This window comes from Tauraco erythrolophus, chromosome 4 (assembly GCF_009769465.1).
Source record: "Tauraco erythrolophus isolate bTauEry1 chromosome 4, bTauEry1.pri, whole genome shotgun sequence".
In the NCBI taxonomy this organism is placed as follows: Eukaryota; Metazoa; Chordata; class Aves; order Musophagiformes; family Musophagidae; genus Tauraco; species Tauraco erythrolophus.
Genome location: NC_141468.1, coordinates 55,391,915 through 55,418,911, shown reverse-complemented (window position 1 = coordinate 55,418,911; position 26,997 = coordinate 55,391,915). Strand labels below are relative to the sequence as shown.

Sequence of the window (26,997 nt, the reverse complement as noted above, 5' to 3'; positions counted from 1 at the left end):
TGGTAGCAGCAGGGCCTGGGCTATGGCAGAGTGCTGTGCCTGTTAATCTACTCCTGGTTCTCCCTCCTGTCTTACAGAGAAGAAAGAACATTAAATTCTGCAATATCATTATATTTAAATGTGAAATAGACATTAAGCAGCTCAGGTCTGGAGGTAAAGATACTGGAGTACTTCAGCCATTTTTCCCATAAAGTCTTCTTATGGCAGAAACTTAGAAGATTGAACAAAGGATAGCTCCTCTCTCCCCTAGTTTGTCCAAACATAGGTTTTGGTAAAGTAGTAGGAAGTAGTTTGAACAAAGACGAGTTTGACAAGGACATTTATTTGCTTTATCAATTGGTTAAGAGGCACAAGGTAAGGAAGGGGTGAGGATATGGTAAGTATAGAACACTCTTTTGTGCCAGTAATAGAATTTCTTTGTCTTAATCTTCTATTCTGCAGTGTAGGTTAATATACTATTCAGCTCCTAATAGATTTATTTTACAAAGTTTATCGGTACTCAGATACATACCTACGCACATTTTCTTTGGAGTAAAGCAACATACTCCAAGTATATGAAACTCTGTCGTTTTCATTCCATTATCTTTGTCATGGATAGTGTGCTTTGAATATTTCTGTGCTCAGGGAGAAACAGAGCCTGATATACAGAGATAAACACAAGTCTGTCTGCAATGTCAGAGAGATGGATAGTGCAGAGTCCTGTGTGATTATAGCAATATTATCAGTTTAAAGCAAACAGTTTGCACACCTGAATCTTGACAGCCGTGCAACCAAATTTTCCTAATTGTGATATAATTTCCTATTTTTTCTAATTGTGATATAAAGTAATTGTGAGATAAGGTAAGTTTAGCTATGTCCCATTTAGAAAGCTGCTGGATCAGCTTGACTGCACTCTCTCTTGAATTAAGTGTTGCATGCATAACTTAAAAATCCTGACAGTTGTTCCCTATGTTTGACATGATGACCAACTAGGAACACGACATTAGTCTATTACAAAATGAAAGAAATATCTGTAAAGTGAATACTGCAGTTACTATAGAAAAACTGAAATTTGATTTAAAAGCCATAAGTATAAATCTTCATGTTGCCAGGAAACATCAAAAATACAGACAGATATGGAAAGTTTACTTAAATATTTAAAGAATCATTACCTTTCTAGCATCAGTTAATAGGGTTATGTATTTGATGTCTGACTTTCAGAAGATCATCATGTCTATACTTCTTTTTATATAATTTTAAAAATTAATTTTTAACGGGAAGGAATTTTGTATTGTGTTTGTATTGTAAAAGATTATTCTGTGGAAAACCTAACACTGAAAATTATTATGTTGCAATTATGTTTTCAATTGCAAAGACAGTTCTGAATATATGAGAAACAAATAAGGAAATTAAGTAAGAAGCTAACTCAGTTTTCACAAAGAGATAAAACTATTCCTAAAAAAATCTTTGTACTGACATTCTCTGGAGAGAGAGCATGGCTCTGTGTTCTCTCTTTCTGGAGAATTTAAATATTTGGGAATTTACTGGGCATTATTTCTTTTCATTTTAACATATTCCTCCAGTTTGAACTCCTAGTTTCAGTTTCCTCTAAAAATTTTCTTATATTTTAAGTTCAGTGAAAGTGTTATAGTAACTTTTTGAACCGCTGAGGTGCAGAGGAGGATGTATAAAAGAGGGGGTGTTTCTTCTTTGCTCTTTAATAAAAACAGAGAAAAACAAAAAGCATATTTTAAACAAAACACTATTGGATAAAGTATTTTAACAACTTAGATCTAAGAAATGGTGTCATTCTTCACTTCACTAACAAATTTACCTCTCAGTGCATTCAGTGAAAGTGCATTTCAAATTAGACCAGTAAAGGAACAGATTTGGCTAATATTACTTGGTGTTGAAGTTCATCAAAATTGCAAAAAGAAAGCCTTGTGGCATCCTCTAATTTATATGTTACAAGGGAGGAAACCTATTATCTTGTTTGGTGATGTAGTAATTTGATAAGTGATGATATAGACATGGTAGAGACAGAATATTTTCCAGGGAAGACCACTATTAGCCAGGAAAACTTTGGCATACAGCATACCTGGAACATGAATAGCTGGAGTAAGATTGGTATATTATCTGTAATATTTTCTTCCAGTTTCTAACCTTCAATGAAAAATACGATTTTTTTTTTAAATCTTCTTAATTTAGTAGATGAAATGATGAGTTTACTTAAATGGGGTTGGCATGGAGAGCTATATTACCCATTAAAAAACACCTCTTGATTTGCAGTGTTATCTCTTCTGCAGTAAGCTGAAGTTTTACTGGTAATTTCAGGAACACACCACCCACACACTAAAGCAGCTACTGAAAAGTGCAATATGTATTCTGCCTAGAAAGAATCAGCAGGTGATGATTATACCCTGCTGAACAGTGATGGGAAATAAGTATATTGGAAAAAAATTGTGGCTTATTTTAGTGCTATGCTACATTTTCTGATTGTGTTTTAAGGAATGAAGCTGAGCATTTTGTTCTTGCATATATTATACAGCATCTTAATTTCCAGTGTAAATTTCCAGTTGCCCATGACTTCAGATGTCTTGTGGCAAATACATTTTTACTGTACTAGTTGTACAATCTAGACACCACTACACAGGTATGTAAAGTAACCAGAGATGTTGTAATCTATTTATCCTCGGGTATTTTCAGAACTGACTGGACAAGGCCCAGAGCAACTTAATGGTTAAGATTGCTCTGCTTTGACTGAAAGTTTGGACAAGGTGACTTCCAGAGATCTCTTATGTTTATGTAGTTACATATAAACATCTGCCTTCTGTAATTCTTTGAAAAATTCTAGATGCGTGGCCTGAGATGAGCTAATTTCATTAAAAATTTAGGACCGACCCCATTTTCTTCAGTTTGTAAATTACTGTTTGTGAAAGTATGGCTTTCCCTGTTCAGCGCTATGTGAATCTGGGCACTGCTGGCCTGTGCTGTCTCTTGGTGTGATCATAAAACAGCAAAATTAAATGGGATGAGATAGAGAAAGAAGAGAAGTGTCAAACAATACTGGAATTGTTGATACATGTCAGAAGTCATCTGAAGTTTTGATGACCATACTGGTTTTCAAGATGGACTTTAATTAAAGATAATAACTGAATATAATGATAATTTAAAGATATTCAAAGTCATGTAGAAATTAATGTTGAATTGAACACTGTCACATTCCTAACTGAAATATGACACAGTGATCAACTGGGAAGATCTTAAAACAGTGTAAGTATGTTACATTTTGTTGTTTTGTGGTTTGCAATTCAGTGATAACCAGAAGACACGCTTTCAGGGAATGTTTTTGCTTTCAGTACTGCCTGGTAAATTATGGCAAAATGGAAAAAAACCCAATCAATTCGAATTGCACAGCAAATGGATAGCAATAATGCATAGCAAATAGTTTTGTACATGAAAGAAGTTCACCTTTGTATTAAAAACTTTGTATTTGAACTTCAGCTGCTTCGTAATGGAAATATTAAAGCAGTATGTGGAAACTTGAAAACGTATGTAGAAGTTCCTGGTTAGTCTGACCAAATTGGGTTTACTGCTTGGTATTACGTTTTGTGGGGAAAAAAGCTGTCGTAGATACTTTGTATTGTTTCTGTGATAGTAACAGGAGGAAAAGAGTTTGTGAACAAAAAGGCTGGTATTTGAGGTATCTCAAGTTGAGAGATCAGTTGAGTGGTGATATCTGGGCACCGTGATTACTACATGGATCTACTACATGGATTAGTTATTAAGTCATGCTGTGGTAAGGTTGCAGTTCTATGAAGGGCTATTTAAAGGCACTCGACATTTTGGAACTTTTTTTGAGCCTAACAACTTTTTTTTCCATTTTGGGTTTGGAATTTTTTTTTTGATGGTGGTACAAATATATTTGAGAACCACTGACAAGCTAATGCTGGAAACTGTGAGGGATTTTTTTTTTTCCTTACTTCAGTTTTTAGTAGTAGGAAAATTCATGGCTTCATAGAGCAAGTCTCTGGAGAAGTATGTAAAAATAATAGAACCTGATTTCTTTCTGAAGAAAAGACCTGACTGACAACTAAGCATTTAAAAAGATCAATTTTGTAGTCTGTAACTGTGAATTCTCTCTTGCTGTTCAAAAGAAATTGTGTGCCTTGGATTTAATGTCGTGTCTGGCTGTTGTATTTCACTGAAAACTTTTTCCACCAGTACCCATTATACTGAGTCTGAAAATGAGATAAACCCTGATTCAACAAATTACTTAAGCCTACTTAAGCATAAGCATTAATATTCTTAATCCTATTTGGGCTTCCATACATACAGAACTTTATCAGGAGACATTCGTGTGTTCACAAAAATCCAAACCCAGTCTAAGGCTGTGTTTCTTAAAATCTGAAACTGGTTGGTTTTATTTTTCCACTATTAATAATTCATTATTAAGATGAACTTATGAGTTGGAAGTCAAATAAAATGAAACTGAAGTTCGAGAGAGTTCATATTTGAGATGTCAAAGGGAAATATGTAAGACTACATTGTTGCATGTTTTCATGATCAGGTATTTTGAATTTGTTTATTGATAGAAAATATGATCTGCCAATTCTAGTCAAATACGTGTTTTCATTTTAAGGCCTCTCAGAAAGGCAATTCAGCTAGGAAATGAGGAATGACTTTTTTTTTTTTTTTCCTGCCTAGAATGGTATTAATAATTTGTATTGCTGTAGAATGCAAATGCTCTGTTCACTTTCCAGAAGCAATAAGCAATCCTGATCTGTAAAATCTTACTATAACAAATAGAAATAACAGTAATACTACTAATAATATGTGGAATAGGTATGTTACTTTGGAAAAAGAGGGAGATAGCTTTTTTTAAAAACATGTTGTAAACGTCTCTCTGTATAACGGAACAGTCCACCAGGCGTTTTGCAGTTTTTCAACATAAAGGATGTAAGTGTGAAGACATTGAGGTAAATTACTAACTTGACAGTATCCAGTTGACCATATTATTTTTGGAGGTGCTATAATTTTATATCATTCTAGTTTTAGATTCACTATGTTTAATACTGTGAAAAAGAAAAGAGAAAATAAAATTAGCCAAAGTTAAGTCTCATTTAATTCTACCTAATTTTGAGTTTAGCAAAATTGAGTCCATAACTCTCAGTATTTTAGCTTACCTAATTGTCTAAGTACTTACAACCCACTAGCTTCCTCCCTAATCAGTCTTTATGTTTAGCAGATACGTAAGTTCTATATACATATAAAGCTTCTTGAGTAAGCTGTTGTAATCTGTTAGTATGCGGACAGGTACCTAAATTCTGCCTTATTCAGATTAATAAATGAATAAATATTGACAACAGAAAGTTCACTCAGAAACCCATCTGGGTGCTTGTGCACCCTTTATCAATGGGAAAGTTTTGACATCTCTGAAAATTTTCAGTTGATTGCTCTTTTGTGTTGAACAGGAAGCCACTGGAAGCCAGCCAGTGTGAGATATGAAGTAGAAGGATATATTTGACTACATGCCTAGCTTTTGAGATGAATTCGTGTGCAAATTAAACACCAGGGCACTTACAGAGGGTACACAGCTAACAGAGCAGGAGGCCTTCCTTCTTCCACTTCTAAAGTGGACAGAGTGTGTCTTTTTTTGTCGTTTCTCTTGAATGTAACAATGTTCTATCGTAAAGTGCATGAACAATTTTTGAGTTACCTCTTAAGGATAGCTATCTTAACATCTTTCTCCTAAGGACAATTGTTTCTCATCAGGACTATATGACCAAAGAAGAACTGCAGACAGTCCATAGTTTGGATAGTAAGTGACTAGAATCTCATTTTCGACCCAGAAAGAAAGATCCACGGCGAAGTGTTTCCTGTTGTCCAGCTTTAGGTGGTTCCACATGACATGCAGGCTTTCTGAGTAGCAGATTTATTTTTCTGACCAACTCTGTTTCCTCACTGTGAAATTGTGAAAGGATCTTGAGTTTGCAAATTACTTGAGTGTATGCTAACTTTAAGCATTTACGTTGCTATTTTGAGGTCGAGTTGCTCATTTGTTGAAATATAAGAAATTAGTTGAATCAGAACCTAGAGCAATAGAATCAGTAGGCAAAGAGTTTTTGTAATTTTTACCATTTTGTTTGTGTGAAACACTGACAGTAGTTTGTTCACAAAGGAAGGTCACACAGCATTAATAGAGAATATCTTTAGTCAAAGTATTACATACAGCTAGTGTGACTGCAAATCTGGGGCAAGATTCCTGAATTCTGGCCAAATAGATGTATGATTCTGTGGTAGCTATTTTGAAACTGGAATCTTGCAGTGAACCTATAGAAAGTTTTCTAAGTTCAAATTTCATTGAAAATGTGACATTGATTCCCTTGTAATCCTTATTCACTTCATTTTGTATAATCTCCACATTCTCAGTTTCCATTATGCAATAAGACTGAGTATTTGCAATAAATAACTAGATTATCATACCATAGAAATCATTACAGTAATAATTAAAGCAGTAGAGCTTTGACATAAAACAGTTGGATTCCATATTTAAAGAGCTGCAAGGAAGTAGCATGTTTATTTGCTGAATGTTTCTCCTTCAGTGATGAGCAATGAATTAGGTAACTATGCTGATATATTCATAGAATGGGTTGGATTGGAAGGGACCTTAAAGATCATCCAGTGTCTATTGTCCTTATATTTCAGTCGTAGCTAATTGAATTCAACAGAGCCAAGTCAGTCCTCATAAAATTGCTGAGAATGTAGGCAGTATGATAAGATAGCACTGGATGATGGAACTTTTTGTATCCATAAAGCTAAATATCTAGGTTATGAATGTTAGTGGGTTTTGACATGTTTTTGGCCAGGAAACAGCAGAGTTCATAAGGTGCCATTCAGAACTGTGGTTTGGAATAGGAAATTACTATTCTTTAGTAGTTCTTTAATGGGTTCTTTAAGAACATAGGAGATATGGACAATGTTGTATTAACATTTGTCTATGACTATTGTGCATATTTCTCCTGTTGTAATGAAATAACTTATTTTACAGTTTTTAAATACAGATTCTAACTTACTTACAGTGGGAATTTACTTTTCCTCTGATTGTCTCTTACTGTTAGGTTCAGTTTTCACACTGCTGAAATACCATGCTTACTGTAGACAAAGGTTATTTGGTCCTTTTTAGATAGAAAGTGCTAACTTTTACAAACTTTGCATGCATCCTGGGACCTTTAAAGAACAATTTCAAAATTATTTTCTTCTGTTGATTTTGTATCTCATTTTCTTTTCAGTTGTGTGCCAGATAAAGGTATGGTTCACAACAAAGTTGTTCATTTTTGACAATATGACTTTCAGTAACTTTAACATTTGGAAAAACATTTTATTGTTCTTTCTGTTTTACTGTGGGAGCATGTGTAGGAGGGGTTTCTTTTAACAGTCTTGGCTCACAGTGTTGCAGTAATAACTTTTATACAAAATATAATTAAATTTTTATTTCTTCAGTATCAAACTGGAAAACTTTTAAACATGGAAATTCCCTTTCCTGAAATGGCAATGTTTATTTGTAGCTTCTGTGAAATCCATTTTGTATGGCATCAAGTAATTGGTTTCTATTGGGAAAATTTGTGAAAGTGTTTACATGACTTCAGAACAAGGTGCATGGGCGGATACAGAATATTTTCTAAAAATGCACAAATTATTCATAACAGATAATGGATTAACATATTTTGGAGGTAAAGCTTTTTTTTTTTTCCCAAGAAAATGTCTTCCATAATGTCTCATTTTAGTGATATGTGATATTATCTGCGGTCCAGTCAAGTCAGTTTGCAGTTGTGAGGTTCTTTTCTGCTTTATGTTAATAGTGAAAATTAGTATTCACACAAATGATATGTTTTGCTTCCAGATCTACTTCAGTATATTAAATTTCCCTCTCCTCTCCATAGCAACCCATATATTTTTCGTTTACGGGCACAGTAATTGATAGGAATGAAGCTATAAAGCGTGAGAAAATTTCAACCTGTCTGTTTAACCTAAAGTAGTGTGTTAATTTTTTTTCTGAATTTGTTGTCTCGTAAATACTGACTTCATTTCAGGGTTTCTCAATATCTAACATTTTCTATGGTTTTGGCCCTTATGATATGAGGAATTATTTTTGCTTCATGCTCGCTTCTTCTATTGGAAAGATTTTTAAGTTTTAGTAGAGTAGGAGACAAAACTTGTTTAAGAGCTGGACCAAGCCTATGGGTCTTTCAGCAGGGGAGAAGAAATATGAATAGCACATGCCTTACGGTCCAAAGGCAGAACTACAAATTCTCATTCACTCCTTCTGTGCATATTTCACACCTACTCTCAGGCCCATTAAAAAGTGTTAGCCCAAAGTGGAAAATATTTATTTTATTGGCTTAGGGGAAAATGATTTAATGGTCACTTTAAAAAACCTTTTTGTGATGCTCAAAATCGACCTGTCAGTTGTTAGTCACGTACTATTGGGATCCTTGTAAGTCAGAAGTTCTACCACTCTTTCTGTAAAACTGTGATAATCCTTTTCTTACGAACAAGAAAAACCTCTCTTTTTTTAGTGAAGAGGTCTGATTATGTAACAAACTGATATTGTGCAAAATTTCCCTTCATAACCACAGAATCACAGAATGTTAGGGATTGGAAGGGACCTCAAAGGATCATCTAGTCCAATTCTGCTGCCGAAGCAGGACCACCTAGATCATATCACACAAGAACGTGTCCAGGCGGGTTTTGAACATCTCCAGAGAAGGAGACTCCACAACCTCTCTGGGCAGCCTGTGCCAGTGTTCTGTTACCCTTACTGTGAAGAAGTTCTCCCTCATGTTTAAGCAGAACCTCCTATGTTCCAGCTTATATCCATTTCCCCTTGTCCTATCATTGGATGCCACTGAGAAGAGCCTGGCTCCATCCTCATGACAGTCATCCTTTACATATTTATAAACATTAATGAGGTCCCCCCTCAGTTTCCTCTTCTCCAAACTAGAGACCCAGCTCCTTCAGCCTTTCCTCATAAGAGAGATGCTCCACTCCCTTAATCATCTTTGTGGCCCTGCACTGGACTCACAAGCAGTTCCTTGTCCTTCTTGAACTGAGGGGCCCAGAACTGGACACAATATTCCAGATGCGGCCTCACCAGGGCAGAGTAGAGGGGGAGGAGAATCTCTCTTGGTCTACTAACCACACCCCAGGATGCCATTGGCCTTTTTGGCCACAAGGGCACATTGCTGGCTCATGGTCATCCTGCTGTCCACCAGGACCCCCAGATCCCTTTCCCCTGTGCTGTTCCCCAACAGTTCAGTCTCCAACTTGTACTGGTATGTAGGGTTGTTCTTACCCAGATGCAAGACTCTACACTTGCCCTTGTTGTATTTCATTAAATTTCTCCTCGCCCAACTCTCCAGCCTGTCCAGGTCTCTCTGAATGGCAGCACAGCCTTCAGGTGTGTCAGCCACTCCTCCCGGTTTAGTGTCATCAGCAAACTTGCTGAACATGCACTCTATTCCCTCATTCAAGTCGTCGATGAATATGTTGAACAATACAGGTCCCAGTACCGACCCTTGAGGGACTCCACTGGATACAAGCCTCCAACTGGACTCTGTCCCATTGACCACTACTCTCTGGCTTCTATCCTTCAGCCAGTTCACAATCCACCTCATTACTCGATCATCCGGACCACACTTCCTCAGTTTAGCTGTGAGGATGCCATGGGAGACTGTCAAATGCTTTACTGAAGTCAAGATAGACCACATCCACTGCTCTACCATCATCCACCCACTGGGTGATGTCCTCATAAAAGGCTATCAGGTTTGTCAAGCACGACTTCCCCTTAGTGAAGCCATGTTGACTGCCCCTAATCACCCTCTTATCCTTGATATGCCTAGAGACAGCACCAAGGATAAGTTGTTCCATTATCTTTCCCGGGATGGAGGTGAGGCTGACCAGTCTGTAGTTACCTGGGTCTTCTTGCCCTTTTTGAAGACTGGAGTGACATTTGCTTTCTTCCAGTCCTCAGGCACCTCTCCCGTTCCCCACGATTTAGCAAAGATGATGGCAAGTGGCCTGGCAATGACATCCACCAGCTCCCTCAGCACCCGTGGGTGCATCCCATCAGGACCCCTGGATTTATGGATGTCCAGGTTGCTTAACTGGTCCCTAACCAAGTCCTCGTCAATCAGGGTAGACTCCTCCTCTATCCTGACTTCCTCAGGAGCGTCAGGGTTCCAGGGCTCATCAGGATAGCCTCCAGCAGTACAGACTGAGGCAAAGAAGGCATTCAGTGACTCTGCCTTCTTCTTATCCTCTGTCACCAGGGCACCCTCCTCATTCACCAGGGGGCCTACATTGCCTCTAGTGTTAGTTTTATCTGCAGTGTATTTGAAGAAACCCTTTCTGTTGTCCTTGACCTTTCTTGCAAGGTTTAATTCCAAGGAGGTCTTAGCTTTCCTAGTTGCCTCCCTACATCCTCTGACAGCAGACCTATATTCCTCCCAAAATTTGAAGTTTGAACCACCTTCAAATCTTTGGGCTGTTACCAAACAGAGCCCGGAGCCTGACAAAGTACACACATATTGATCAGTTTCTGGGAAAGTGGAAAGCAGTTTTTTTCTTCTGACCGCAGTAGATACTAGAAGAGCCTTTCTCCTGTTGTTCTGTGTGTTTTGAACTTTGAAACTGACACTCTTGAAACTATAACGCTCTTCTGAGCCTCTTCATTCAACTTTTGAGACATCTTCTGGCCCGAACTTCTCATTTTGCAATGAGTTCTTTTATCTGCTTCTAGAGAAAGTGTTGTATGAAAATAAATGTTTGTATGGGCCCTCCTTCATATATGAAGTTCTGGCTATGAAATGATATCTGAATACTTTGACAAAGATTCGTTAGTGGTTTTATTATCATACTTAGTAATGCATAATATTCTATTCTTAATTTTTTCATCCTGATTTTTTTTAATTTACCGAAATTTGCCCTATGGATTGAGCTAACTGCTTTTTTTTTGTGTATGTGTGTGTTTAAAACCTAGGCATTAGAGCATAAGCGACTTGCAGAGAAGTATTGTTTCCATGGAGCTGAGGTTTCAACTCATTTTATGTTTTTAATATAATACTCTTTATTTTAAATAGGCATTTTCCTATAGCTTTATATTCAAACAAGACGTGTTTTTGTATAATGTTGTTCATGAAAACTGTAAAAAATGGGAGCATATTTAACCTGGAAATTACTTTCTATTTTGTAATTGCATTTTGTTCAACTAAACTAAGAATCATTTATTAAAACAGTTATTGTACTATGCTACATTGCTACACACAACCATTATCATTTGCATAAACCAGATTATGTAGACTTGCAGTACATTCTTTGTTACAGTGAGTTATTTATTAGAGGACGCATCGGCTCTCTTTCATGGCCAGAATGTTGTATGCATGGGAAAGCATGTAACATGACTACAACAATCTAACTTCATTTGAAATTCTGAATATCTGCCAAATAGAATTATGAAAACTCTGCATAAAATACAGTAATATGTTTCTGCTGCTGAGGTTAACACTGCATTCATTATACTCACAATTTACCCATATTTTCAGACATTTATAGTTTAGGCTACATTAGCTAGTTTTGTATTGTAAAGCTTTATAGGAAACTTTAGCTTTCAGGGATTGACATCCATAGAGTTTTCATATGAAATTTTGGATACTAAGCAAGGTATGTGAAATCATGCATTTGAAAAGGAGATGGTAAACCCACATTTGGTGTGGTATGTAAATAGTGCACATTTTTTCTCAAACACAAACTTTGAAATAGCAGATCTAACTTTTTTGAATGGTTTCTGAAAAATTACGCATTATCTTTACATTCCTGACAATATAAATGTACAGGACAAAAAATCGAGCATGTTTTTTAAACTGAACATTTTTCTCAGTTCTGTGGAAGGCTTATTAAAACTTACAAAGCCTGTTTCAGGTGCTGGAGAGAAAGAATTATTTCATGTAACTTTGTACATATATTATTCCCTACAACAACAAACCCACTGTTTCAGATGCTTAGTGAGAGGCTAAAAGAGAATACCATTCTAAAATCAATATTATAAATACTTTGTGCAGACCAGAGGAGACCTTCCAGTGTCATTACCCTTAGATGAGATTATTGAGGATTTTCTAGATTCTGTAATATATCATGAAGTGAAACTTATTATCTGTTCCATGGCAAATTACATATTCAAGTGTTTCTAGCTGTCATAACGATGAACACTTATCACAGTTTGACTCATGAAAAATGATTCTAATTACACGATACTATAAAAATTACTTTGGTTAAATTATTAGTAATAGATAAAAGTGTTTTTACTAGCCATAAAATTATAGTAATATTCCTACTTTCTTTCAATGGAGAGGCAGTCAAAATAAATATTTCACCATCTAATTGTGTTTTTGGGTTATGATGACATAAGAAATACTTTCATTTGTTTTTGCTCAGTATGTTATTGTGACAAACTCGCATAAAACCCTTCAGGTGCGGGCATTCTCCCCATCACCTTGCTGTATGCCAAAAAACTATCCTAATTATTTTCAGTCACTGATCAGGACTTCTTTCTTGCTTGAATTCTTGATTTCTCTCAGCAACCTTTGGTTACTTATCATGAAAGTTTCAGTATGAAGCGTCCCAATCTAACAATGTTATACATCAGTCTATTTACAAACGTCAAGAAGTATGTTTGACTCAAGCACATCCAGAATAGATATAATGAGGAAATTTTTTACAATAAGGGTGGTGAAGCACTGGAACAGGTTGCCCAGAGAGGTAGTAAATGCCCCATCCCTGGAAATATTCAAGGTCAAGTTGGATGGGGCACTGAGATCAATAGCTCTCAAAAATTTTGATAATAGAAGTCTTACAGTAATCACCTAAAAAACAGAATTTATCCCACTATGATTGAAAGAGAGCCACTTGAATTCTTCATGCTGGTCCTCTGACATGCAGCAATCCAGAGGAGAAGATACGATGGATCATAGAATCATAGAATGGTTAGGGTTGGAAGGGACCTCAAAGATCATCTAGTTCCAACACCCCTGCCATGGGCAGGGAAACCCTCCACTACACCAGGTTGCTCAAAGCCTTATCCAACCTGACCTTGAACACTTCCAGGGATGGGGCATCCACGACTTCTCTAGGCAACCTGTTCCAGTGCCTCACCACCCTCTGAGTGAAAATTTTTTTCTTATATCTAGTCTACATCTACCCTCTTTCAGTTTAAGTCCATTACCCCTTGTCTCATCACTGTATGCCCTTGTAAAAAGTCCCTCCCCAGCTTTCCTGTAGGCCCCCTTTAAGTACTGGAAGGCTGCAATAAAAGCCTTCTCTTCTCCAGGCTGAACAGCCCCAACTCTCTCAGCCTGTCTTCGTAGGAGAGGTGCTCCAGCCCTCGGATCATCTTTGTGGCTCTCCTCTGGACTGACTCGCTCCAGAAGCTCCATGTTCTTCTTGTGTTGGGGACTCCAGAGCTGAATGCACTGTTCCAGGTGGGGTCTCACGAGAGCAGAGTAGAGGGGCAGAATGACCTCCCTCGACCTGCTGGCCACACTTCTTTGGGTGCAGCCCAGGATACGGTTGGCTTTCTGGGCTGCCAGCGCACATTGCCAGCTCATGTTGAGCTTGTCATCGATCAGCACTCCCAAGTCCTTTTCCTCAGGGCTGCTCTCAGATAGCCTGGTGGATCTCAAGGAGCATGTTAGAATTTAATAGCAGTTCTTCATTATCTATTTACCTGGAATACTGCATTCAGCTCTGAGGCCTCCAACTTAAGAAGGACATGGACCTGTTGGAATAAGTCCAGAGGAGGGCTGGAGCACCTCTCCTGTGAAGCCTGGCAGAGAGAGTTGAGGCTGTTCAGCCTGGAGAAGAGAAGGCTTCAGGAAGACCTTCTACCAGCCTTCCAGTACCTGAAGGTGGCTTACAAGAGAGCTGGAGAAGGACTTTTTACAAGGGCATGTAGCGGTAGGAGAACAGGTAATGGCTTTGAACTGAAAGGGGAGATTTAGATTAGATCTAAGGAAGAAATTTTTTACTATGAGGGTGGTGAGGCACTGGCACAGGTTTGCCAGAGAAGTTGTGGCTGCCCCATCCCTGGAAGTGTTCAAGACCAGGTTAGATGGGGCTTTGAGCAATGTGATCTAATGGAACGTGTCTCTGCCCATGGCAGGGGTGTTGGAACTAGATGATCTTTAAGGTCCCTTCAAACCCAAACTATTCTATGATTTTATGATTCCATGTAAATGAAAAAGAAATTTTCTGAAGATGGCAGATACATTGCATTCTTCCTTTCTGCCTTTATGAGAATATTTGTCCTTTAAGTGTTATTATTCAGAAGAAAGGAAACCCTGGGTTTCTTACTTCTACTTCTTGTTTTTATGCGTTGGCAGATAATTGATAATCATAGACATAAAGGTTTCCTTAAAAGTCTAATTATCTGAAAATATAATTTAAGACCATTGAAACTGTCCCCTAATCATTCTCTTTCTAAAACAGTGTCCTTAACTTATATTTTCAAGTGTAAATATACATAGGGGCATTCTTGCTCCCCGTACTATCTAAAGTATACATCATAGAGGTTGATTCTTGTAAGGAATGCAAGAGTATATAGAAGGCAGAAGCAAGAATATCTAGAAGCTTGGCAGAAACATGGAAAAAAGGCCTAGTTCAACGTCATGTAGTTTTTGAAGCTTTCCTGATGTTATGGAATATTGTTTCACACTTGTATATAACAATTTGCAGTTACCATACAGGTATTTTAGAAGCAAATTCATTCCAACTGGTCAACAATCACATCCTTCCCCCAGTTTGTCTTTTCTAGGCCTGTTTAGGTTTCAAATTATACATGATAGGTATTAAAGCATCAAGTATACACTCAGAAGAGATCCAGCTAGCTGAAGGCCTCTGAGTAGGAGTCATGGTGTGTTCCTGGCATGTGCTTTGCAAGTTCAATCTTATATTGCTGTTTCTTTCTACAAGGCAAAAATTTAATTTATATTTTATCAGTATGGGCAAATGTTCTCTAATCCTTTCCCAGCGACTCACCCACTCTCACTCTTCTCTTTTTCTCTCACTTGTATATGTATCTTTATGCTTTCCACAAAAATATTTATTTTAATGTACTGGCAGCCCAGTGTATTACTTTTATATGAAGCTGTAATTTCAAAGAAGGAGTTACAATTCTGACTTGATATTGGTGGTCTGTTACATGTGTCATCTTCAACTTTTTGGAATAGTTTACAGAAATTCCAGATTGAATAATCTCTATATTTAAAAAGTTGAACTATTATTATGATTTCAGGACTAAAGAATATTAAACTATAATGGAAGAGTATTTCTTTAGAAAGTTTTATTATGCAGATGAAAATATCTAGGACATATAGGATTACTGTAGAGTTGCTGCTTATTGCAGTGGGTGAGGTGAGACAACAGAGCTGATATTATTGAGAAGAATGCTGAAGAGCTTTTAATCTTAGGAAAAAAAACAGAATCACATTGCTTTATGCCTGATACTTGAAGACAATATTATGCCATCTGCTAACATCTAACTTGAATTAGTTTAGAGCTTAAAAATTTCTAGAATATGCTCACTACCTGCAAAATGAAGAACATGCTACAGAAACCAGAAGACTTTACATTACTTTGCTCCAGCAATGAGAAGTTTGTCTTTTTTTTTGCTACATATGCACTTTTTAATTAAGGCTTATCATCTTCACTTAATCAGTTGATAGAATTCCAGACTTTTTAAGTATTAACAATTCTTTTTTCACTCTAACTTATTTAAGTTCTGTTTGGCATAGTATTATCTTATTTGCTTTATTAGGGAGAGATTTAAGAAGAATTTATTTGTCAGTTATTTACATTCCAGCCATTTTCTCAGTAACTCCATCATTTTTATTTATTCTTCTGTGACATTTATATTCTTGCAATGTTAATTACAGAATGTTGAATAACATTCAGAAAATCAAATTGAATGTTAAGAGCAATTAGGAAAAGAGTAGAGTACAAAAGAGGGAACGTCATTATGTCAGTATGAATACTTAGCGAGCCCACATCTTGAATGCCATGTGAAAATCTGATCCCTGTCACGTTATTGAAGACTGGGAACGTGAGGGGTGACAAGGATGGTCAAAAGCCTGGAACAGCTGGGTGAGTAAATTAGAATTTCCTGTTCCCTAAAGGAGAGGACAAGGGAGAGTGCAATAGAGATCTGTGAAATCACAACTAGAGAAAGGAGTAAAGAACAACCATCCATTGCCTCCTGAAGTACAGGAATTAGGGATGTCAAACCTGGTGAGATAGCTAAACGTAAAATGGGGTGCATACAAACTGCAAAAAGTGCTCTAAAGGCTACTTGAGAAGGTGATTTTAGAAAGTTTGATTGGTGGACATGCAAAACAAAGTCAGCACCTTTTGACTGTGAAGTGTGGGACCCTCAAAGTGTTATAAGAGGAGAATTACTACTACATGATTGTCCTGGTCTTGTGCTGATCTCACTATTCTCTAGGACAGCACTGTTGGCTGTCTTTGTAGACAGGATATTGGGTTACATAGACATAAAATATGATCCAGTGTATATGCTTATATTTTGTTTATAGATTTTTAATAGTTTTTTCTAGAGCTGAATTCAGGAGCTGAGCAGGGTTTCACTTTGGTGACAAATTTAAGACTTCAGTATTTCTTCATGACCTTCTCTAGACAGCTGTGTGTTACTAGAGTTTTGGCATTCTGACTTACACTTTTAGAAACTTAACGTGTACAAGCATTAAATTGAAGTCTGCTGTTTTAGTCATTGCTTTGGTAAATGAATTTTTCCCTCTGTCCTTTTACAGCAGACTTAAATGAACAAGGTGGAATTTACCTTTTTTTCAAGGTCGAAAGGAATCTTCCTCTTGTCCTATAGTTGCACTTCAGCCACTTCGATGCCTCCATATTACACAGTGCAGTCTAGGGAGAAATATTTTCTATATTTATTGTGATAAAAAGGCAGGAATATAAGACAAAGTTAACAGTGCTGTTATTTATAAATTACAAGGTTTTTAAAGTCTTCTTTAATTTAAACCTAAGATTTCAATTCATGCACCTTTATTCCAGTAATAAAACTGTGTATTTGTAAACTTCTTGATTTCAATTGTACCCTTCCTAATATCTACGTTTTGTTTTATGCAAGTGTTATTCGCAGGATTGAAAAAAAAAACACAACAAACTTTTTTTTTTTTACAGGGTGAAGGCTGCAGAAATAATTTTCTGTTAACTTCATTTAAGGAATGAGATGACTTAAAATTTAAAAAGTTTTATTTGGAGCTGCAGTAAGCCCACTTACAAACTTTTCCAATTCCTTGTTATGTCTTTCAAGTCCACTAGCTGAAACTAGTTACTATTAGTATATATCAGTAAAATTACTAATATAGAGATCTCATACTCTGACTAGACATAGACAGGAAAGGGTAAAAGAGGTAAAGACGATATCACATTCCTCTTTTAGGCATGATTTTTGAACACTGACCACTAATCTTCTATTCTTTGCTTCATAGTCTTATTACAAATTCTTGTTAGTATTCTATTTATTTTATTTTGTATTATTTCTTCCCTGTTAACTGTTTTAATTATTCATTTTCAAATTCTTTATTCAGTGGTGTGTTAACCTAAGAGTCATTAAAAATTTGGTTCTACTGAAGCCATCAAGTAGAATTTTGAAGTGGAGCTTCTGTTGCTGGCGTCTCAACCCTATCCTTTGAGAGGCCTTGAATTATTACCAGATTATGAACTTGTAAAAATCAGGTCATGACACAATGAACAGGAAAAACTGCAAAAAGTTTGACAGTAGAGTAATCCACTAAGAGTATAAAACATTTACCTAAACAAGAGACTGTTATCTACAGCCATAGTTTACTGCAGGCAATACAAGGTCTTGTTGAAAAAATTGTTATTCCACATCCTGTTCTCTACATCACATTCTTCAATCATTTTCTCAGTAGTGCTATGATAATATCTAACTGTCAGGGTGCTTTCTGGCCCTTTGCATTTTATTATATCATATTTGATTTATGTGCAATGCTTTACTTTCTGAGACATCCATATGTCCAATGTAAGAAAGATGTGGAAATATGTATTTGCCCATGCAATTACTTTCTGCTGGGATTAAAAAAAAAAATAAAAATCACAAATCAAAAAAACTCTGGTGAAAATGTATCATATCTTCTTATTCATGTTCTAAAGCAGAGACAGTCTGCTTGACTGGACAGTTTAGAGTACCAGCAAAACTATTGACTAATTCCTTTTTTCCCCTCCCTCAATATTTGCTAATGATGGGAATGTGTATATGTGTATATCACTGTTAAGGGACCTTGTACTGTTATTGCTGTTCACTCAAATATAAAGCAGTAATTAATCTTCATTCACAACCTGGGATTCTGTCATCAAAATGTAGATGGCATATCTTCAGCTTTCTTATATGTAATATAAACATATTGTAAAACCATCCTCAAAAAGAAAGTAATTGCAGTGGTTAATGTAATTGTCATTTTCATGAGATATAATTTTTAAAAAAAATGAATAAGATCCATCCACTGAATTAGAACCTAGCAAAGCAGATACGGCAAGACCAGTTATGTTGGAGTTTTTGCTAAACACAAAGTTTGATGAATAAAGACATTTCTGTAACTAAACAAGGAGTATATTACACAAAAAATTGAAGGAACAAGAAGTGTTATCTTCTAACACGCAGGTAATTTTTCCAGTTCATTACAATTTACATTTCAGGAGAATGTGATATTTAATTTGCTGAATTTTAAACACTGATAGCCAGAGTTACTGAACCTGGTTCTTTTCCTGTGTCATCTGAGAAATATTTCTCTTACTTAAGTTTTTGCATTTCAGGAGTCTTATTCAAAGAAGAGAGGTTATGCACTGGAAGCAATATCCTCTGTACCTCTGGATGCTGTTCCTTCAGAAAATGGCAGCAGTCTTTGTGATTTGGTAGACATAGCAGTGACCAAAAAACCTTGTTCCCTAGAGATAGCAAGAGTACCTTCCTCAAGACCAGGTAAATTACCAAATAATCCTTTACATAGTCTTTGGTGTAAGTGTAATGTTACATTGTTATAGAATTATATATAGAAGGTATAGGTTTATATTTTCAAGAATACAGTACTCTGTTTACTTATCACAGCATGATTGTAGTCTTCTGTTGGCTCCCATAAGAGCTTAATCTCAGAATTAAGATTAATATCAAAATGCTGTAGAAGGGAAAACAAAGCAGAGGTTTAAATGATTTCCTAGATAATATAAGAAGATTGCAAAAAGTCAAATTAGAAACTGAATTTCTTTAAGCTGAGCCTTTTGAAGTATTCTATTTATCAACCTGTTTCTGTTCTTTAATGAAATGCTTAGCAACAACATTATAGAACTAATTCAAAATTTAAAGTATACTGTATTTCCATGCTACATAAAGGAAGACCTACTTTGTTTTTGAAAATGAAACAGTGAATAGGAATTGATAGAAATATTCAATGACCATTTGGCAGACTGCTATGTGTATTATACCGGTTTCAACAGCAATGAGTTACAATAGTTAAAAAAACAACGGAATTATGCTCAGTCAGATGAATCATATTATCTGTAAGGACTCTGTTTACGTTCTCCAAAATTATATGCTCTCTATCATTACCCTTGTTTGAACTCTTCATTAGTCACCACCTGGTACAGGAATTTCAGAATAGAATCATTTCACTATAAGTAATTGGACTGAGAGCCTGCTTTGACAAATGACAGTTCTCAGCTGCAAAGAGCTATTTGAAATGGGCAATTGACTTTTCGACCTGTGCTATCTTGATTATCAATCATGATTTGGGAAATACACAAGAATGACAGATGATTGTAGACTAACATCATGTTATCTATCTAGTCTGTGTAAGGGAAAGCACTTTCTTGATTTCACAGCTGAACTAGGATTGGAAAAGTGCCCGAGCTATATCAGGAAGAGTACCAGATATCAAGATACAGCTTTGGAGTCTGCAAGGTGAGGTGGAGTGGATGGTAATTCCTACCACTCCATAAAATTTGGGCTAAAGAAGACTTGAGGGAACCTGTATTATGAGGTGACACAAAATAGTATAGTGTCTTTATAGCATAGTTGCACAGAGTGGACCAGAATCTGACTTGAACATCAGCACGACTACTTGTGTAACTGAAGGCTTACTTTGTTAATGACTTTTTGGCTCTGATAATCTAAAAAATTAGCAGACTATGCAAGACAATATTACTGGTTGTCATTCAGTAAAGGAAGAAAATGCCAAATTATCGTTTTTTTTCAGGCTTCTACTTGATTAATCACCATAAACATACTTATTGCAATGGGAAGACTGCCATACTCCTACCCGTAAATTGGCCGAGGGAGTTCATTATCTGCCTCCATAGTAATGCTGCTTGATTACAAAGCTTTCCATTGTAATTAGTATTTAAAAAAAGTTATAGACTTTTTGCTAGTTAAAATATCAGGGTTTGGAAGTGTGCTGTCTGCTGAACATAGGCATTTTCCTTAGGCATAGTAAGTCCATCAAGATCAGTGTGAAAAACAGATCTTATAAAGGACATTTTTAGGTCTTAATCTGGAAATATGTTTTGTGTATATTTAAATATGATGTCTATCAGAGGCCCAGAGAATAACGAAGGAAGCTGTAGGACATTCATGAGGGCGCCTGTCATAAGACCTAACAAGGTCGATGGGTTGACAATACAAATGTACTGTAATTACTTCTGTCTTAGTTTTCCATGTACGACTGTGATCTTTTCCTTGGCATTTTATTGGGTAGAACATTTGGCTGTATAGATAAGCAGATTCCAAAATGTGATTTTATTTTAAGCTATAAATGTAGTAGTTATCTAACTGGCCTGGCTTGTAAGCCATATCTGTAATCATGTTGACTGTTATACTACAAACGGCCTAAATGAAATCAACCGTGTCACTCACAGTTGTAAGGTACTTAACACTGCGCATAATTGTATGTGAATGTCAGCCTGCCACTTCAGTTCATACAGATTTATTGCTTGAATAAATTCTGTATGATCATGGAGATCATTCATTTAAAACAAATACCTAATTTGCATGCATTTTTTCCTGAATTTCCCTGGTTTTCTATCACTGGGACATGCTGACTGTGGGAATACTGTTTCAATTTGCTGTACTATGTCATGTGTAGAGTTCATTTCAGAGCATGAGGCAGGACTTTGAACATAAAATTGCATCTGTCAGTCTCCTTTCCCTAGGTGGTAGGACACTCTGATCAACTCTTCCCACTGTCTAGGGCATTACTACCTCTTGGCAGTAGAAGTGACACTGACTGCACTCAGTGATTGAAAATTCTCCTTTCCTATATTGAGAGGAAAGGTCATTCTGGCTGGCCTTTCAAGCTGCAGAGCTGCATGTTGTAACTATTATCTGCCCTGCCAGTAAACTCCTAACAGGTCGACAATAGTCACCTTGCCAATTGTCGTTCTCTGATCTACTGGAGAAGAAAACAGTCTGCTCTGTAGTTCTCCATGTTATTTTTAATTTCATGAATCTTATTCTTGAACTGGTAGGGAATAGCAGAGGATAACTCCATGCACTAAATGTTAAAGGATTGTTAGATATAAGAGAGTAAAACTGAATAGAAAGGAAATAAAAGGAGTCATAAAGTCTGTTACTTCCACTTTTGAAATCCTATGTTGTCTGAGTTTTATTTCTGTTTCCAAGAAATCAGGTTTATATAGGAAGAAACGCAGTTACATTATTGGTTTATGCTGGCAGTTGAAACATTTTTTTCTAATTAGGACTGATCTAAGGGTAAAAAAGACTGCCTGTGTGTCTGAGTTCAAGTTAAGCTGTTCTTTGTTTCTGCTGTAGATTGATAGGACAAGGTTGGTAGAGTGTGTTAACATCTCTATTTCATTATCTCTGCTTTTAAACTAACAGTTAAGACTTGATAGGAATATTCTGAAGTATTGTACTCTTTAAGACAAGTTTTTCTGGTAAGTTAAATATAAATTTGGATTTAAAATTGAATAAATCAATCTCATAAAATTAATTTCATAAATGAATTGATTCTTGAATCAATCTTACTAATCTTTTTGTTGGGCTATTCCTGAACAGTATCTTCATTCCTTAAACTAGATATTTCTACAAGCAATTTCAATTTTTAGGCTGACCTTCCTTTAAAAAAAAATTCACATGACATATTTAACCTTGAAAAATAACCATAAAATTTTATTAGTTTATAAGGCATGCATTAGTATTGCCCTTTTGATCTTAAGGATGTAATTAAATTATGTGAACTATAGAAGCAAATCATCTTGGAAAGGGTGTAAAGTGTTAATAAATGGCTAAAGCTTAAGGCATTGGATAATTCTAATGCTAAAGTAGGCATTGTCAAGTATCTTCATGAAGTTAGTGTGGTTTTCATCAGTTATCTAGTGTCTAGAATACTGATAGCAGAAATTTAGGCGCAGCACCATGCTGCGTTTAGGCCTGTGCTGTCGAAGACCCTCACAGGCTTAACTTGCATCCTTGGTAGGTTGGACATTTTGTGTCATACTCCATCCTTGCACCTCATAATGTCATACACTTTATTGAGCAGAAATATTTAATGAAGTCTGAGCTACATTACAGAAGAAATTTTAAAAATTTTTTTTTTTTCATTGGAGTTAAGTGTGTGTTCATACCTGATAGAGAAATTGTATTTCTTTTAGTCTGCCTCTATAATTTCTACTGCAGAAGCTCCCTTGTTATGAGACCAGGTGGCAGTCTACAGGCTAAATTTTTAATGATAGTGAATGGTGGCCAGTACTACTTAAAATATTTTTAGGTTTCATTTAGGTTTCATTAGGAATTAGAGAGGACTTTTCAAACTCTGTTTTTTGTGAATAACTTAGTGGGGAAAAAAAATCCTCCTTTGGGAAAGTTGATCTGTCCATGCAGATCAATGAAGGTTTTAATACAGCATCTCAATAACAGGAAGAGACATTGCTGCCTGTAAACTGCAATAAAGTCCTCCTTGGATAAGGGAGTTCTAGTGCAAGGACATATTTTTTCCAGTTGTGTTACTTTACTCTGGCTGCAGGTCGAAGAGACCTTAGTGAGCCATTTTCAACTCTGGAAAGAGCTGAACTGTAGCAATGCAAAACGCAGTGTGGGCTGCAAAATACAGCTGAGAAATAAGGTAAATACTTAGTGGTCTCACTTATACTGAGCGCTCAGCCACTACACAGTCAGCAATCCCCAAGTCAGCAATTTTGAAGATAGCTCTGCTATGACTACTCTACCCAGTTGCATCTAAGATATGCCTTTTGTCAAGGGGATAAAAATGTTCTCAGGTATGTGATGTGTTGCTGCTAGCCTGTAGCAGGCAAACACAAGGCAAGGAGTTGAAACATAAAGGAAGAGATATCTTAGCAGCTATTCTGGTCACCTACCCAGTTAAATGTACTTTGGAGAAATCTTGCTGGTTTTAGTCATGATGTTATTGTTATCTAGAAAAATTACTTAATTTGCACTTAAATACCAATAAGTTGTAAAAAGGACCATGCAAGATAATAAACCTGTAGTTAATGATACCTTTTTCTTACAGCCTCATAATCACAGCAGGAAAACTAACAAAAAATGCTTGTCACTGAATTATTACAACATATCAAACTGTCCCCAAGCTAGCCTATCTACTGCAACATTAGGGTTTTTTTGCTTTGTCAGCCTGGCATCCCTCTCCTGTCACTACAGTGAAAATGAACCTGAAAATTTGTAGCCACTGTGTTTAGCTCATCTCTGCTTGCATCCTTGTGTCTACTGTATAATACTGTGTCAGCAATCTCATACAGGGGTCTAGGAGACAGTTCTTTAGAAACTTGAACTGAAAAATAACCTAGATGTGGTAACATTTTTATCAAAATTAAAACATGAATCTTCTACATGTTTTCCAAAATCATTAAATGCTTGACTTGGTAAATAGAGTGGTCTTTGTCAGATCATCAGTTTCTGATTGACTTCAGTAACAAATTTTCACAGCACCTATGCTGGATATTTAGACATTTCAGTTCTCCAGATTGAGACTAAGATAGCAAATGCATCATTTCTTTTTGAATGAATGTATACCTTTTTGTGCAGTCATTTTCTAGCTATAAGCTGTCGTGGTTTTTTTTTTTGGACTGAGGGTCGAGACAAGAACCGAGAGGGAGCACCCACCAACCACGGTCCCGGGCAAAACATGACTCAGGCTTTCTTCATAAAAACAAAACAATTTATTAACAGTTACTTAACAAAAGACAAAAGGGGATGAAACCGGTTACTTGAGAGGAGAAAAGAGAAAACAAGGCCCGATCTTAAAACAACACCTCCCCACCCCCTATTTTCCTTTCGTTCCTGGCTCTGCCTTCCCCCCAGCAGCGCAGGGAGACAGGGAATGGGGGAGTACAGGTCAGTTCATCCATGTTGTTCACTGCCGCTCCTTTCTTAAAGGAGGAGGAGTCTTTACACCATTTTTCCCTTGCTTCGGTGGATCCCCTACTCACAAAGAAAAAGTCCCCAAACTTTTCCAAAGTAAGTCCCGCCCGCAGGATTGCAATCCTTCCCCATGGATTGCACCAGTTCGGGCTTTACCAGTCTCGGCCTCTTAGGGAGCTGCTGCCACTCGCGTCGGCGTGGGTCGTCCCACGGTCTCCAGATGCCTCCACGACCTCGTCGTGCATTCCATGCCCCATTATCAACAGTACCTGGTCGCGCATCCCCTGCTCCACGACCTCTCCTGGGCTCAGGCATCTCCTTCCCGACGTGGGTTTCTCCACGGGCCACGAGTGGGTCGCTGCTCCGCCGAGCACACCCTGGCTGCAGGGGGGCCGCCTGCCATCTCACACCGATTTGCAAGGGAAGCCTCAGCTCCAGTACACCTCCTCCTGCTCCATCTTTGCTGACCCGGTCGTTGTGGTTGTTTTCTCTTAGATATTAATCCTCTCTGGGGAAGCTCAGCCCGGCGGGCACCCCGAGAGCGGGGCGCTTACCGAGTCCCCCATGCGGCTCCCCGGCACCATCTTGAGCACATGGCGCCGGCCCGGGCCCGGGCAGCCGCCCGGCCGGGAGCCGGGAGCGAGGGCAGCGCCCTCCTGCTCTCTCCTCGCTCCTGAGCAAAGAGCCCTTTCCCGCCCCTTTGTCTCAACTTAAATAGGGCAATTCGCAGAGGCGCCAATTTGGCTCAACCCCCCCCGGGGGGGATGGGACTCAGATCTGGTGGCACAGGGAGCAAATCCCCTCCCCTGCCACCAGAACACCCCCCCACACATCAAACTATCACAAAGCAAACCAGTCAAAGTGGCCACAAGAAGGAACCATCACACTGCCAGATATATAAAATTGCCTGGATGAATGGAAATTCGAGAGGCTAGCCTTAGTCACTATACTTCATCATTTTGAAACTATAATTGATCTGAAGGATCATGCACTGACTTTTCTGAAGTCCGCTCACCCAATTGCTTGAAACAGAAGGACTGCTAGTATACCTGTATTTCATTTAAGCACGCTTTTTAAACCAGAGATAGCAGGACATAGTGCACTTAAACATGTGACCTACAGTATAACTCCTCAGGATTAAACACTTTCAGTGATCAAGAAAGATAATTTTAGCTGTGTAGAGAGAAGAGCATAACAAAGGAAGGAGTCTCTTATGAAGCTGAGTGACCGCAATATATAACAGTTGGTCTAGAACCATCTGAAAATTAGCTAAAGTCTATGAAATTTAGCCTAATATGACACCAATGTTTCTGAAGCAACTGATTGTCCATGAAAGCCTTTGCATATTCAATATCATTAGTACCTACCTGCCATGAGTGCTGAACTTCCTAAGTACTAAGTTTCAGGCCTGATGTGTCAGGGAGCAGCAAGGGCCAGCTGGTCCTTCAAGGATGGGGAGGCAGGAATGAAGGGAACTACTGCAGCTGACAGGACAGGGGCCTCACTAGTCAGGGCTCTGTCTCACCACCCATGAGCAGGGCAGACCTAGAGATCATGGCCAGGTTCAGCCAAGAGCCCAGATCATCAAGCAAGTTCATGCTGATGAGGTAGATCTAAAGTCAAGCTAGAAAGCCAACACGCAGGTCAGGATCAGGTCTGGTGATGACCAGGACGGTTCATGATGACAATACCACGTCCAAGGTCAAGCTGGGAAGTCAGCCCATGAGTTGGGGTCTGGATGCACAGGGCACAGGCACAGGCATAAGCAAGAGACAGGCATTCCTTCAGCATAGCTCAGGTAGGAACTAAAGGCCCTGGGCTAAGCTGAAATGGGGTTTCCAGGAAGGGGCATGTGAATGGAGAACCTTAGAAGGCTGGTCGGGACCATTAGAGCTTATTAGTGCTTCAGGGCCTGACATGATGTATGAATGACAATCAATGTCCCTTATTCTTCCATCTATCTCTCAAGGAGGCGGTATCTCCCAAGAGTATAATTCATCTGTATGTTGAGTGAGAGGTGAAGAGCCACTCAGAGCTCGTCCCTAAGGAGCACAACACATAGGTGTGTATCGTAATGTGAGCCATGCATTGATTTGGTGGAGTAGATAACTGACAAAAGAGGCCTGTGTTTCTATAACAACCTAATAGCTCAAGTCTTTTTTAGGCAGCAAGTGGTTTCTCTTCTAAGTAATTTCTCTTCTAATGCTTCCACTATTAGGTAAAGTTTCCCAGTTCTCAGGGTGCTTTATACAGTCTAATCTCCCTTTGCCTTTAGCACAGAAAAAGATTCATAGGCCATGAGAAGAATGAATAAAAGAGTCTCACAGTGCCCTGACATGATCAGGATGCTCTCCTTAAAGAGAGAAAACTCAAGTTCTAGCCTTTGTGTAGTTCCTTTAATAAACCTCTCAAGATACATCTTAAAAATAGATGGGACTTTGTACCTGTTACTCTGAATCTTTCAGAACCACTGATTTCTGTGCTAGTGATTAAGAAGCTTC

At 37.7% G+C, this 26,997-nt stretch overlaps 1 protein-coding gene across 6 annotated transcripts in view; it reads left to right on the top strand.

Moving 5' to 3' along the window:
• The window catches only part of ANKS1B (ankyrin repeat and sterile alpha motif domain containing 1B), a 476,662-nt gene that overhangs the window by 129,201 nt on the left and 320,464 nt on the right, over nucleotides 1–26,997 (top strand). For all 6 annotated transcript variants that reach the window (XM_086610938.1, XM_086610942.1, XM_086610943.1 and 3 more), the window contains exon 10: nucleotides 18,904–19,069. In XM_086610938.1, coding sequence (XP_086467064.1) covers nucleotides 18,904–19,069 — 166 coding nt within the window. The remainder of the gene's footprint in view (nucleotides 1–18,903; nucleotides 19,070–26,997) is intronic.